The sequence below is a fragment of the Salvelinus namaycush genome, chromosome 33 (genome assembly GCF_016432855.1).
Source record: "Salvelinus namaycush isolate Seneca chromosome 33, SaNama_1.0, whole genome shotgun sequence".
NCBI classification, from domain to species: Eukaryota; Metazoa; Chordata; class Actinopteri; order Salmoniformes; family Salmonidae; genus Salvelinus; species Salvelinus namaycush.
The window spans coordinates 21203912-21219678 of record NC_052339.1 but is presented as its reverse complement, the minus strand read 5'-3'; the positions used below and the strand labels follow the sequence as shown (position 1 = coordinate 21219678).

At 47.2% G+C, this 15767-nt stretch overlaps 1 protein-coding gene across 1 annotated transcript; it reads right to left on the bottom strand.

Annotated features, from left to right (window-relative positions):
* Nucleotides 1-5740: 5740 nt before the first annotated feature.
* On the bottom strand, nt 5741-8148 carry LOC120028138 (NADPH oxidase activator-like). The gene is made up of 5 exons (XM_038973338.1): nt 7893-8148; nt 7451-7565; nt 7209-7283; nt 6977-7110; nt 5741-6289 (listed from the first exon to the last, which is right to left on the bottom strand). Exons 1-5 carry the CDS (start codon nt 7966-7968, stop codon nt 6129-6131), a joined length of 561 nt encoding a protein of 186 aa, XP_038829266.1. The 5' UTR covers nt 7969-8148; the 3' UTR covers nt 5741-6128.
* Between the last annotated feature and the right edge of the window lie 7619 nt (nt 8149-15767).

Here is a 15767-nt window from a genome sequence, read left to right as displayed (position 1 = left end):
TGGGTGTGTGTGGGTGTGTGTGTGAGTGTGTGTGTGTGTCTTCAGAAGCTACCTAAGGGTCTCTATAGAACATCATATATCCTATGTTTATGAGACAGAAGCCTGAAGCATTTCTGTTTTCCACTGGAATGGGTTTGGCATTCCAGGTATTGCACACACACACACACACACACACACACACACACACACACACACACACACACACACACACACACACACACACACACACACACACACACACACACACACACACACACACACACACATACATGTGTCAGTTCTAAGCTGCTAGGGTCTGCTTTGGAGACCCAACCATCTGTTCTCTGTAGCTCTCTGTCCTAAACTGTCACACTGTATAGCTGCCCCTTGCCCTGTGATTAACTCTCCTCACTTCTTCTCATTTTCTTTCTTATTCCTTCATACCTGCCTTCAGAGTTTTAATTAACCTCCACTAGAAGAACTATCTGCCACTCCTGTCCTCCACTCATCCCTTTCTCCATCTCCTCTCTCCATTTCCTCTTTCCATCCCTCTCCTCTCTCCATCCCTCTCTCCATCGATCCCTCCATCTCCCCAGCCATTTCTGCCCACTCCTCTGACTAATTAACCTCAACAAGAAGAACCATCTGCCACTCCTGTCCTCCACTCATGCCTCTCTCTCTCTCCATCCCTCTCTCCCTCTCCATCTCTCTCTCTCTATCCAGATAATAGAGGTTATGTCTGATAGCTTCACTGCTTCATTAAAGAGCTAAGGGGTTGAGAAGGCAAAAACAACTATTATTGGCTCACACACACACACACACACACACACACACACACACACACACACACACACACACACACACACACACACACACACACACACACACACACACACACTGCACTCTGGGTCATCACACTCCTATTTACACATTAGACTGCTTGACCACCCTCTTTGTCTCCACTCATCCCTCTCTTCCTCTCTCTCTCTACCCCCTCTCCTCTTTGCCCCCTCTCCATTGTATTCCCCTCTCTTTATTACATATGCTCTCTTCATTTTTCTCCCTACCTTTCCTCATCTGTCTCTCTCTGAATGGGCTGAGTGTCTTTTTAGAGCTTTAATAATACATAGAGGATCAGCCATTACGTAAATAAAACACTTACTATCTGCAGGCCCACGCTGCTCTCTCTACAGCCAGGTCACTCTGTGCATGCATGTGTGTGTGCACGTGCATGTATAAAGGTGACACACAGCATACCCCCACTCATTGTACATTTTCACCCACTCCTGAGCACTGCATCTGTGGTCCTACTCAGTCACACTGTGTGGTTCTACTCAGTCACACTGTGTGGTCCTACTCAGTCACACTGTGTGGTCCTACTCAGTCACACTGTGTGGTTCTACTCAGTCACACTGTGTGGTCCTACTCAGTCACACTGTGTGGTCCTACTCAGTCACACTGTGTGGTCCTACTCAGTCACACTGTGGTCCTACTCAGTCACACTGTGTGGTCCTACTCAGTCACACTGTGTGGTCCTACTCAGTCACACTGTGTGGTCCTACTCATTCACGCTGTGTGGTCCTGCTCATTCACGCTGTGTGGTCCTGCTCAGTCACGCTGTGTGGTCCTGCTCAGTCACGCTGTGTGGTCCTACTCAGTCACGCTGTGTGGTCCTACTCAGTCACACTGTGGTCCTACTCAGTCACACTGTGTGGTCCTACTCAGTCACGCTGTGTGGTCCTACTCAATCACACTGTGTGGTCCTACTCATTCACGCTGTGTGGTCCTGCTCAGTCACGCTGTGTGGTCCTGCTCAGTCACGCTGTGTGGTCCTACTCAGTCACACTGTGTGGTCCTACTCAGTCACGCTGTGTGGTCCTACTCAGTCACACTGTGGTCCTACTCAGTCACACTGTGTGGTCCTACTCAGTCACACTGTGGTCCTACTCAGTCACACTGTGTGGTCCTGCTCAGTCACGCTGTGTGGTCCTGCTCAGTCACGCTGTGTGGTCCTGCTCAGTCACGCTGTGTGGTCCTGCTCAGTCACGCTGTGTGGTCCTACTCAGTCACGCTGTGTGGTCCTACTCAATCACACTATGTGGTCCTACTCAGTCACACTGTGGTCCTACTCAGTCACACTGTGTGGTCCTACTCAGTCACACTGTGGTCCTACTCAGTCACACTGTGTGGTCCTGCTCAGTCACGCTGTGTGGTCCTGCTCAGTCACGCTGTGTGGTCCTGCTCAGTCACGCTGTGTGGTCCTGCTCAGTCACGCTGTGTGGTCCTACTCAGTCACGCTGTGTGGTCCTACTCAATCACACTATGTGGTCCTACTCAGTCACACTGTGTGGTCCTACTCAATCACACTATGTGGTCCTACTCAGTCACACTGTGTGGTCCCAGTTGTCCACTAGATGGTGCTATGAGGTTAGACTTCTCCTCTCAGCACTGCTTTCGTAACCCATAGACAAACTGTACACTGTATCACTTCAGGACAGCACACCCTGCATGCTTTACAGTGGTTTTAGATAAACATAAACACAACAATAGACTAACTATCTTCAAACTAACAGAAAATATGTCAAAATAACAGACTGACTGTCATAACAAGTATTTTAAGGAAATATATTTGAAAATATATATATTATTCAATCCATTTCCACAGAACAAAGTGTAGGTGCTAACGACCAGATACAATAATCAAAATATAACAGAAAAATAAAACATGTTGAAAACTATTCTATGATGGTTGAGGGGCTTGTAGGGGGAGGCTTGTAGGGGTGGCTTGTAGGGGGAGGCAGATGTACAGTACAGAAGGCTCCAGACATGGTCAAGCATGGCTTCTTCACTTTTTCATCACTTTTAAACCTAGAGAGAGACATAGAGATTAGACTGCGTGTGTGTGTGTGTGTGTGTGTGTGTGTGTGTGTGTGTGTGTGTGTGTGTGTGTGTGTGTGTGTGTGTGTGTGTGTGTGTGTGTGTGTGTGTGTGTGTGTGTGTGTGTGTGTGTGTGTGTGTCCTCTTTACCTTTCTTTCTCTTGTCGACCCAGGGTGATTTGGGATCAGAGCAGATCTTCTCACCTTTCACTGTATAGAAGCTGAAACAGGACACAGAGTTTATTACTACTACTGTATGTGGGTGTGGGTGTGGGTGTGGGTGGGTGTTTGAGACTTACATGACGGCGTTAACACAGGGTGGCATGGAGTTTTGGATGCGGTATCCTTGCAGGTCAAATTTTATAGCAGTGTCAGACACACTTGTGCAGCAGTTTGTGGTCACCTTACTGGGCCGACGATCTGAGGGAAGTGAGAGAGCGAAAAAAAAACTGAAACAAAAGATTGTGAGATCTCTAAAGTAACCATAAATTTTTTTTTGTGAGAGTCTGACAGGAAACTATTAAGACATGAAGCCTGTCCCACCTCAGAGGTATCAGATGGCTCAGCAAAGAATAACAATGTGGAAATCAACCAACCTGTGTCTGTGTCTATCTCTGTGTCTGTGTCTATCTCTGTGTCTGTGTCTATCTCTGTGTCTGTGTCTATCTCTGTGTCGGTGTCTATCTCTGTGTCTGTGTCTATCTCTTTGTCTGTGTCTGTGTTTGTGCGTGCACAGGGTTGGGGAGGAACTAATTACATGTAATCAGTTACAGTGCATTCAGACCCCTTGACTTTTTCCATATTTTGTTACGTTACAGCCTTATTCTAAAATGTATTAAAATGTTCAATCTACATACAATACCCCATCATGACAAAGCAAAAACAGTTTTATAGAAATGTTCGCAAATGTATTAAAAATATAAAAAACTTATATCACATTTACATAAGTATTCAGACCCTTTACTTTGTTGAAATACCTTTGGCAGCGATTACAGCCTCACCTATATTTGGGGAGTTTCTCCCATTCTTCTCTGCAGATCCTCTCAAGTTTTGTCAGGTTGGATGGGGAGCGTCGCTGCACAGCTATTTTTAGGTCTTTCCAGAGATGTTCGCTTGGGTTCAAGTCCGTGCTCTTGCTGGGCCACTCAAGGACATTGAGACTTGTCCCGAAGCCACTCCTGCGTTGTCTTGGCTGTGTGCTTAGGGTCGTTGTCCTGTTGGAAGGTGAACTAATTGGTGGAGTGCTGCAGAGATGGTTGTCCTTCTGGAAGTTTCTCCTATCTCCACAGAGGAGCTCTGTCAGAGTGACCATCGGGTTCTTGGTCACCTCCCTGACCAAGGGCCTTCTCCCCAGATTGCTCAGTTTGGCCGGGCAGCCAGCTCTAGGAAGAGTCTTGGTGGTTCCAAAATTCTTCCATTTAAGAATGATGGAGGCCACTGTGTTCTTGGGGACCTTCAAAGCTGCAGACATGTTTTGGTACCCTTCCCCACATCTGTGCCTCTACACAATCATGTCTCGGAGCTCTACGGACAATTCCTTCGACCTCATTCCTTGGTTTTTGCTCTGACATGCGCTGTCAGTTGTGGGACCTTATATAGACAGGTGTGTGCCTTTCCAGATCATGTCCAATCAATTGAATTTATCACAGGTGGACTCCAATCAAGTTGTATAAACATCTCAAGGATGATCAACGGAAACAGGATGCACCTGAGCTCAATTTTGAGTCTCATAGCAAAGGGTCTGAATACTTATGTAAATAGTATTTCTGTTTTTTATTTTTAATAACTGTGCAAACATTTCTAAAAACCTGTTTTCACTTTGTCATTATGGGGTACTGTGTGTAGATTTATGAGGATTTTTTTTAAACAAAATGTGGAAAAAGTCAAGGGGTCTGAATACTTTCCCAATGCACTGTACGTGTAATCTGATTACAAATAAATTGCAATCAGTTACGTTACCAGCAAACATGCAAAACTAAACAGTTAAAATATATTTTAAAAATACAGATAACTGTGGTTCGTGGACCACTCTGGGTCTGAGAGGTGTCCTAGTTGTAGAGGGTCTATCAAAAAGCTTTCAATTACAGTAACTCAATGGTAACTGTAAACGCATTATAACATGTTCTGCATTTTAAAGTGTGTGAATATATTATATAGCATATACTGTATATTCATATATAGTTCTAGAATATAAACAATATATGTGTAGTTTTCAATCATTCACTTTATCAATCAATCAGTGAATCAATACTCACAGTTGGCAGAGACAGAGGAGAGGTACACACACATGGTGATCAGGAGTGCCAGCGAGATGGTCCTGGACTGGAACATGGACATATTGACTGACTGATTGACTGAATTAATTAATAAATGACTGACTGACAGACAGACAGACAAACAATCACAGCTAGGCACTAAAGTACGGAGACGGGTCGGAGGTCGTACTGATTGGTCTGGTAACCGTGGCGATGAATCTGTGAAAGGCGGTGGAAGTGTCAGGGGTTTAGTTTCTGACGGTGGGTTACATATACCGTACTGGTGGAAACACCCACCTTGCTCTTTTTGTTTGTGTGTGTGTTATGGTGTGATGTGGTCAGTATTCGTAATGCTATAGTCACACCTCCGCCCCCCCCTCTCTCCTTCTCTGTTTTTTTTTTTTGCCCCTTAACAAACCACCAACACCCCCAACCCCTGCAGCAGTGTTTCGGAGAATGATGGATTAATACAGGGTACACACACACACACAAACACCAGAAGGTGTGAAAAGTTGATGCTGCAAATGCTTAGTGTTTTTTCTGTCTGCACCACAACGTCAAAACAGTCATACTGACAACTCAAAATAATAGTTCCATCATTTTATTTTCTATTTCAGTTTCATCAATTTTCTGATGTTACAACTCATTATTGTTGAATAAATAAGTAGAAAAGGAAATTGCTCTTACAAACATTTCTTAAAATAACATTGATTGATCAAAAAGAAACCAATTAAATGTATAAGTACTTAATAAATACATGTGTTAAATAACATTAAGAACTCATTGGCATAATGAATAACTAAAAGTCATCATAACTACTTGAAGAAATTAACTAATAAATACATGAGACACTGGCCTTGAAGATATTTCATAAATAATGATGACAACTGAATTAAATAATAACTAAAAATATATCAAATCTGAGTGTAATATGCAAATTGGAAGTCTGTTTTTTTAGATATGAAGAAGTGGAACTTTAGTGGAACTTTAGTGGAACTTCAGCCATTGGCAATGATTCTATTGGTTGGCTGTTGACTGCTGAGTTAAGGCATTCTCGGTTGATTCCCGATGAGGGGAGGAGGAAAGAGATGTAGGAGAGGAAGTGAGAGAGGGAGGAGAGGAGGAGGCAGGGAAAAGAGAGGAGAGGAGATAGGAGGGAGAGGACGTTACGGAGGGAGAAGAGGGGGAAGCAGGGAAAAGAGAGGAGAAGAGCGAGTGAAGAGAGGAGGAAACAGACAGAGGAGAGGAGGAGAGAGATGGAGGAGAAGAGGGTAAGAAGGTAGAGGTGGAGGTGGAGGTGAGAGAGTTGGAAGAGGAGGAGAGAGGAGGAGAGGAGGGTAAGAAGGTAGAGGTGGAGGTGAGAGAGTTGGAAGAGGAGGAGAGAGGAGGAGAGGAGGGTAAGAAGGTAGAGGTGGAGGTGAGAGAGTTGGTAGAGGAGGAGAGAGGAGGAGAGGAGGGTAAAGACCTAAGGGTGGAAGTGAGAGAGTTGGTAGAGGAGGAGAGAGGAGGAGAGGAGGGTAAGAAGGTAGAGGTGGAGGTGAGAGAGTTGGTAGAGGAGAGAGGAGGAGAGGAGGGTAAGAAGGTAGAGGTGGAGGTGAGAGAGTTGGTAGAGGAGGAGAGAGGAGGAGAGGAGGGTAAGAAGGTAGAGGTGGAGGTGAGAGAGTTGGAAGAGGAGGAGAGAGGAGGAGAGGAGGGTAAGAAGGTAGAGGTGGAGGTGAGAGAGTTGGTAGAGGAGGAGAGAGAAGGAGAGGAGGGTAAGAAGGTAGAGGTGGAGGTGAGAGAGTTGGTAGAGGAGGAGAGAGGAGGAGAGGAGGGTAAGAAGGTAGAGGTGGAGGTGAGAGAGTTGGTAGAGGAGGAGAGAGGAGGAGAGGAGGGTAAAGACCTAAGGGTGGAAGTGAGAGAGAGGGGAGAGAAGTTGACTGAAGGAGGAGAGGAAGGTAAGGAGGTAGTGGTAGGGGAGGAGGTGAGAGAGGGAGATGTTGAGCTCCTGCGGGCCATTCTAGAAGAGAAAAAAATACACAATCAGTTTCCTATTCTCTTTTGTTCTTTCTGTGTGTATGTGCACGTGTGAGCGTGCGTGTGTGATAGTTAACTTACTCAAACTGTTGAATCTTGCGGCGTACCCAGGGTTGTTTATAGTGGCAACAGATCAGACCCTTCTTCGTCTCAAAGCTGCAGGAGAAACTTTGTTAAGACTGAAACTGAAGGGGTTTGACACAACATGTCTGGAGGCTTTGGCACAACATGGACACCACATACAGTAAAGCACTTTGTGACAATATATGAGACTAAACTGGATAAACCTCAATGAAATAAAGACTAAAAGATCTGTTCCTTACATGACAGCCCGTACACAGGGAGCGTTATAGGCCTGAGTCCAGTAGCCTGTGATTGGATCGGTCACTTCGCTCCTGGTCACTGTCTTACAGCACGACGACAGCTTCTCTCCATCTACTGAGGAGGGGGAATCGTTTTCATTGAAAGAAAAATTGGCGTGCTCAGCTCAAATGTTTGTAGTAACAAAAAGTAGCTGCGCACTGAATTCAAAAGGCATACAGAATAGGTCTACTTGAATAAAGGAACAATCACACTCACTGAAACATTCTTTAATAATTTTTTTTACAGCAAATGTCAGAACAAACGGATGCGTTTTGGCAGCATCCCTCGTCAGCATCGTACTTACATATTCTCAAAGAAACAAATCATCTTGACCTGGCAATCACTTCAAAAACCATGTACCTTCCACCTCTAACCACCTAACACACACTCCCTTCTCCTCACCTGTCCCTGTCCAGACCAGCATTGCTATGACGATTGCTGCTGTCCAGATCTTCACCAGAGTTCCACAGGTCACCATCTTTACTGTAAATCTCAGATTCAACTGGTACAATACAAGTTGAATAAATAGATTAATTAATTCTCTCTCTTCTCTGGCAGGCTGCTCAGCTTAGCTCAGGGTCAATTCTGTAGTGTCAGTCTTCACCAGGGTTGAGGTTATATAAAGGCCTGAAAAGCAGAAGTGGCATCTCCGGTTCACTCTTCTCCTCTCCTTTTTTTGTGAATGACAGAATGAATGAAAGACTGTCGGGAGTTTCTGCTGCGTCAGCGCAGATCGTTTACCAAGAGGAAACACTTTCATCAGCATTCCGGACGGAAAAACTTGACATGGGTCTTTCCCAGAATGGCTGTTCGGAAGATCAGACTGCCAGTACGACAGTTGAACTAAGCTCATGAGGTATTTATAGGTTATATTCTTCAAGAATCAATGTAGTAACTGCCGATTGACTCTTTAAGGTATGGCCTAATGACTGAGCTAAACATGCTCTGATGAAGGCTTTACTAATGAAACCTACTGTAGTAGGTGGAAGATAAAGTGATTTTGTCCTTTATGTCCAAGATTGAGTGCCTCTACTTTTTCTTTTGTCAGTTGACTTTAGTGTGTGGTTTAGGATGATGACATCATCTTGACCCCATCCCAATTACACATGAAAAGTCGCAACCTTAACCTTTGTACAGCATTGGGTTTTATGCTGTCAGACCACGGGTGGCCAACCCTGATCCTGGAGAGCTACAAGGTATGCAGCCTTTAGTTATACACCTGATTAGCCTAATGAACCAATCATTAGTCTTCTTACTCAGACGCATGAACACGGATGAAATCATATATATATATATATATATATATATATATATATATATAATTTCCGTCTGTCAAAGTACATCTCATCCCTGACAATCATCTCTGTTGTACTTTGTCAGACAGTGGAGGACTCCCATTGAAAATGCATTGGCTCCATATGAAATTCTAGACAAATTCCCAATATGGCCACGGAATAAGGTGTGTAGTGCTGGTAATGACCTAACCCTGTAGACCCCACTCCTTGTAGATCTCCTGGAGCAGGATTGGCTACTCCTGTGCTAGACTGATTATTGTAGTTAATGTAGACTGAACAAAAACATAAACACAGCATGTAAAGTGTTGGTTCCATGTTTCATGAACTGTTATAAAAGATCCCAGAATCGTTCCAAACGCACAAAAAGCTTATTGCTCTCAAATTTGGTGCACAAATTGGTTTACATCCCTGTTAGTGAGCATTTCTCCTTTGCCAAGACAATCCATCCATCTGACATCTGTGGCCTTGTGCCTTGTGCTGTGGACAATAAAAGGCTACTCTAAAATGTGAAGTTAAATCACACAACACAATGCCACAGATTTGAGGGAGCGTGCAATTGGCATGCTAACTGCAGGAATGTCCACCAGAGCTGTAGCCAGAAAATGGAATGTTCATTTCTCTACCAACGTCATTTTAGAGAATTTGTCAGTATGTCCATCCGGCCTCACAATTGCAGACCATGTGTAACCACGCCAGCCAAGGACCTCCACATCTGGCTTTGTCACCTGTGGGATCGTCTGAGACCAGCCACCCGGACAGCTGATGAAACTGTGGGTTTGCACAACCAAAGAATTTCTGCCCAAACTGTCAGGGAAGCTCATCTGTGTGCGCGTCGTCCTCACCAGGGTCTTGACCTGACTGCAGTTCGACATCGTAACCAACTTCAGTGGGCAAATACTCACCTTCAATCGCCACTGGCACCTGGAGAAGTGAGCTCTTCACAGATGGATCCCAGTTTCAACTGTACCAGGCAGATGGCAGACATTGTGAACAGAGTACCCCATGGTGGGGGTGGGTTATGGTATGGGCAAGCATAAGCTATGGACAATGAATACAATTGCATTTAATCCATGGCAATTTGAATGCACAGAGATACCGTGATGATATCCTGAGGACAATTGTCGTGCCTGTAACAACCTGGCTCATAGTTCGTAACAACAAAGGGAAACCACGCATAACTTAAATGTAAAAAAGAATACATTTATTAAACTAAATAATAATAAATACAAAAATGTAACATCAGCTATGGACATTTGTAGGATCAATCAAATTCAATCAAATGTATTTATAAAGCCCTTTCTACATCAGCCGATGTCACAAAGTGCTATACAGAAACCCAGCCTAAAACCCCAAACAGGATCAGTAGTGTATGCGGTGTGTTGTATGGTGAAAACAGGTGGTGGAAGCCAGCCTGCCAGTCAGCCAACTTTTATAGCCTTCAGGCCAAGCCTGCCCAGACTGGCCTCCTGGAACAAGCAGACTACCAAACAGGAGATCCCAGCAGATCCCCCCAAAATGAACGGGGTTCCACCACAAACCTGAAACAAAAACAAATCAGAAAGAACCAAACACAAAAAAACAAATGCCTTTTGCTCCACTTATTACTAAACATAAAGAAAACACTCACCTGTACCACCTGACCCACCTCTGCCCTCCAGACTGCCCCTCCCTCTCCCACCTGTACCCCCTGACCCACCTCTGCCCTCCAGACTGCCCCTCCCTCTCCCACCTGTACCCCCTGACCCACATCTGCCCTCCAGGCTTCCCCTCCCTCTCCCACCTGTACCCCCTGACCCACCTCTGCCCTCCAGGCTTCCCCTCCCTCTCCCCCCTGTACCCCCTGACCCACCTCTGCCCTCCAGACTGCCCCTCCCTCTCCCCCCTGTACCCCCTGACCCACCTCTGCCCTCCAGACTGCCCATCCCTCTCCCACCTGTACCCCCTGACCCACCTCTGCCCTCCAGGCTTCCCCTCCCTCTCCCACCTGTACCCCCTGACCCACCTCTGCCTTCCAGACTGCCCATCCCTCTCCCACCTGTACCCCCTGACCCACCTCTGCCCTCCAGGCTTCCCCTCCCTCTCCCACCTGTACCCCCTGACCCACCTCTGCCCTCCAGGCTTCCCCTCCCTCTCCCACCTGTACCCCCTGACCCACCTCTGCCCTCCAGGCTTCCCCTCCCTCTCCCACCTGTACCCCCTGACCCACCTCTGCCCTCCAGACTGCCCATCCCTCTCCCACCTGTACCCCCTGACCCACCTCTGCCCTCCAGACTGCCCATCCCTCTCCCACCTGTACCCCCTGACCCACCTCTGCCCTCCAGGCTTCCCCTCCCTCTCCCACCTGTACCCCCTGACCCACCTCTGCCTTCCAGACTGCCCATCCCTCTCCCACCTGTACCCCCTGACCCACCTCTGCCCTCCAGACTGCCCATCCCTCTCCCACCTGTACCCCCTGACCCACCTCTGCCCTCCAGGCTTCCCCTCCCTCTCCCACCTGTACCCCCTGACCCACCTCTGCCCTCCAGGCTTCCCCTCCCTCTCCCACCTGTACCCCCTGACCCACATCTGCCCTCCAGACTGCCCCTCCCTCTCCCACCTGTACCCCCTGACCCACCTCTGCCTTCCAGACTGCCCATCCCTCTCCCACCTGTACCCCCTGACCCACCTCTGCCCTCCAGGCTTCCCCTCCCTCTCCCACCTGTACCCCCTGACCCACCTCTGCCCTCCAGACTGCCCATCCCTCTCCCACCTGTACCCCCTGACCCACCTCTGCCCTCCAGGCTTCCCATCCCTCTCCCACCTGTACCCCCTGACCCACCTCTGCCCTCCAGGCTTCCCCTCCCTCTCCCACCTGTACCCCCTGACCCACCTCTGCCCTCCAGGCTTCCCCTCCCTCTCCCACCTGTACCCCCTGACCCACCTCTGCCCTCCAGGCTTCCCATCCCTCTCCCACCTGTACCCCCTGACCCACCTCTGCCTTCCAGACTGCCCATCCCTCTCCCACCTGTAACCCCTGACCCACCTCTGCCCTCCAGGCTTCCCCTCCCTCTCCCACCTGTACCCCCTGACCCACCTCTGCCCTCCAGACTGCCCCTCCCTCTCCCAGCTGTACCCCCTGACCCACCTCTGCCCTCTAGGCTTCCCCTCCCTCTCCCACCTGTACCCCCTGACCCACCTCTGCCTTCCAGACTGCCCATCCCTCTCCCAGCTGTACCCCCTGACCCACCTCTGCTCTCCAGGCTTCCCCTCCCTCTCCCACCTGTACCCCCTGACCCACATCTGCCCTCCAGGCTTCCCCTCCCTCTCCCACCTCAGCAACCTCAGATCCCAAGGAGCACTTTAAAAGGGAGAGAAAGAGAGACAGAACCAGGGAAGCAAGAGTGAAACAGGAGAGGATAGGCAAGTTATCCAAAACAATAACAAAAAACTACGGCATAGGGGCGCGGGACAAGTCAAGGATGTTTTCTTTGACCTTAATATGGCCAAAGTCCAAATTGTACGGCTGCAAAACAGCACCCACCACATAAGCCTCTGATTAGGGTTCTGCAAGGATCGCAGAAACGTCAGGGGATTATGATCTGTGTACACCACGAGAGAGATGCCACCCGAACCAACATACACATCAACATGTTGGAGAGCCTAAATAAGCTCAAGCACTTCCTTCTCTACCACAGAATAATTGAGCTGGTTCGAGTTAAACTTCTTAGAGAAGTAACTAATTGGACGGTCCACCCCCTGAATATCTGCAACAGAACAGCACCAACGCCTACATCACTATCATCTACACGGAGTATGAATGGATGATTCAAACGAGGGGCAACAAGCACTGGGGCAGAACACAATAGTGTCTTTACGTTCTCGAACGCAGCTTGACACCTGTCCAATGAAATATACTTCACCTGAGCCTTAAGCAGGTCGGTCAGGGGTGCTACCACCGAGGAGGACTTCTTACAGAATCTTCCATAATAACCAACCATACCACTGGGGAAACTACGCCCTGACTGACCACTTTGCCGAGATAAGTGACCGTTGCTTTAGTAAACTCACATTTGACCAGATTAACTTCATCCGTCGCCATCACCTCATGTTTCAGCATGATAATGCACGGCCCCATGTTGCAGGGATCTGTATACGATTCCTGGAAGCTGAAAATGTCCCAGTGGCCTGTATACTCATCAGAAATGTCACCCATTAAGCACGTTTGAGATGCTCTGGATCGACGTATACGACAGCGTCTTCCAGTTCCCGCCAATATCCAGCAACTTCGCACAGCCATCGAAGAGGAGTGGGACAACATTCCACAGGCCACAATCAACAGCCTGATCAACTCTATCCAACGGAGATGTGTCGACCGCATCCACACCCCTACCTGTTTTTAAAGGTATCTGTGACCAACAGATGCATATCTGTATTCCCAGTCATGTGAAATCCAAAGATTAGGGCCTAATGAATGTATTTAAATTGACTGATTTCCTTATATGAACTGTAACTCATTAAAATGTTGCATTTGTATTTTTGTTCAGTGTTGTTGCTCTATAGATTAACCAACATCCTGTTATTAGTCAGAGTTTAAGTTGGCTGACAGGATGTGTGTGTGTGTGTGTGTGTGTGTGTGTGTGTGTGTGTGTGTGTGTGTGTGTGTGTGTGTGTGTGTGTGTGTGTGTGTGTGTGTGTGTGTGTGTGTGTGTGTGTGTGTGTGTGTGTGTGTGTGTGTTGCCTAACCATGCAGATGAGAAATTAACACCTCTGTGTTCTACCGAATGTTAACCAGAAATCAAATCAAATCAAACTTTATTTGCCACATGCGCCGAATACAACAAGTGTAGACTTTACCGTGAAATGCTTAATTACAAGCCCTTAACCAACAGTGCAGTTCAAGAAGAAGAAAATATTTACCAAGTAAGCTAAAATAAAAAGTAATAATAAAAAATAACACAATAAGAATAACAATAACGAGGCTATATACAGGGAGCACTGGTACAGAGTCAGTGTGCAGGGGTACAGGTTAGTTGAGGTAATATGTACATGTAGGTGGGCCGAAGTGACTATGCATAGGTAACAAACAAACAGCGAGTAGCAGCAGTGTATGGGGGGGGGTCAATGTAAATTGTCCGGTGGCGATTTTTATGACTTGTTCAGCAGTCTAATGGCTTTGGGGTAGAAGCTGTTGAGGAGCCTTTTGGTCCTAGACTTGATGCTCCGGTATCACTTGACGTGCGGTAGCAGAGAAAACAGTCTATAACTTGTGTGACTGGAGTCTCTAACAATTTTATGGGCTTTCCTCTGACACTGCCTATTATATAGGTCCTGGATGGGAGGAAGCTTGGCCCCAGTGATATACTGGGCGGTTCGCACTACCCTCTGTAACGCCTTACGGTCAGATGCCGAGCAGTTGCCATACCAGGCGGTGATGCAACCGGTCAGGATGCTCTTGATGGTGCAGCTGTAGAACCTTTTGAGGATCTGGGGGTCCTTTTGAGGATCTGGGGCCCGCTCAGCAAACTGGATGTAGTCTATCACAGTGCCATCTGTTTTGTCACCAAAGCCCCATATACTACCCACCACTGCGACCTGTATGCTCTCGTTGGCTGGCCCTGACTACATATTTGTCGCCAAACCCACTGGCTCCCGGTCATCTATAAGTCTTTGCTAGGTAAAGCCCCGCCTTATCTCAGCTCACTGGTCACCATAGCAGCACCCACCCGTAGAACGCGCTCCAGCAGGTATATTTCACTGGTCACCCCCAGAGCCAACACTTCCTTTGGCCGCCTTTCCTTCCAGTTCTCTGCAGCCAATGACTGGAACAAATTGCAAAAATCTCTGAAGCTGGAGTCTTATATCTCCCTCTCTAACTTTAAGCATCAGCTGTCAGAGCAGCTTACCAATCACTGTACCTGTACACAGCCAATCTGTAAATAGCACACTCAATTACCTCATCCCCATATTGTTATTTATCCTCTTGCTCTTTTGCACCCCAGTATCTCTACTTGCACATCATCATCTATCACTCCAGTGTTAATGCTAAATTTTAATTATTTCTCCTCTATGGCCTATTTATTGCCTTACCTCCCTACTCTTCTACATTTGCACACACTGTACAGTCGTGGCCAAAAGTTTTGAGAATGACACAAATATTCATTTTCAAGTCTGCTGCCTCAGTTTGTATGATGGCATTTTGCATTCACTCCAGAATGTTATGAAGAGTGATCAGATGAATTGCAATTAATTGCAAAGTCCCTCTTTGCCATGCACATGAACTGAATCCCCAAAAAACATTTCCACTGCATTTCTGCAGAAGGCTTCAGGGCGGCCAAGAAAGTCCAGCAAGCGCCAGGACCGTCCCCTAAAGTTGATTCAGCTGCGGGATTGGGACACCACCAGTACAGAGCTTGCTTGGGAATGGCAGCAGGCAGGTGTGAGTGCATCTGCATGCACAGTGAGGCAAAGACTTTTTGAGGATGGCCTGGTGTCAAGAAGGGCAGCAAAGAAAGAGTGAAAGAGTGAAATAGTGTGTGTGTGTGTGTGTGTGTGTGTGTGTGTGTGTGTGTGTGTGTGTGTGTGTGTGTGTGTGTGTGTGTGTGTGTGTGTGTGTGTGTGTGTGTGTGTGTGTGTGTGTGTGTGTGTGTGTGTGTGTGTGTGTGTGTGTGTGTGTGCGCGTGTATTGCATAACCATGCAGAAGCGAAATTAACACCTCTATGTTCTACAGACTGCTTACTGAATGGTAACCACTAACCAGACAGGCAGTGGGGGGGAGGAAGAGAGAGAGAGAGAGAGAGAGAGAGAGAGAGAGAGAGAGAGAGAGAGAGGAGAGAGAGAGAGAGAGAGAGAGAGAGAGAGAGAGAGAGAGAGAGAGAGAGAGAGAGAGAGAGAGAGAGAGAGAGAGAGAGAGAGAGAGAGAGAGAGAGAGAGAGAGACATAAAAAGAGACATAAAAAGACATCACTGAAATGAGTTTTTTATCATGCCATGTGCAATTATTGTA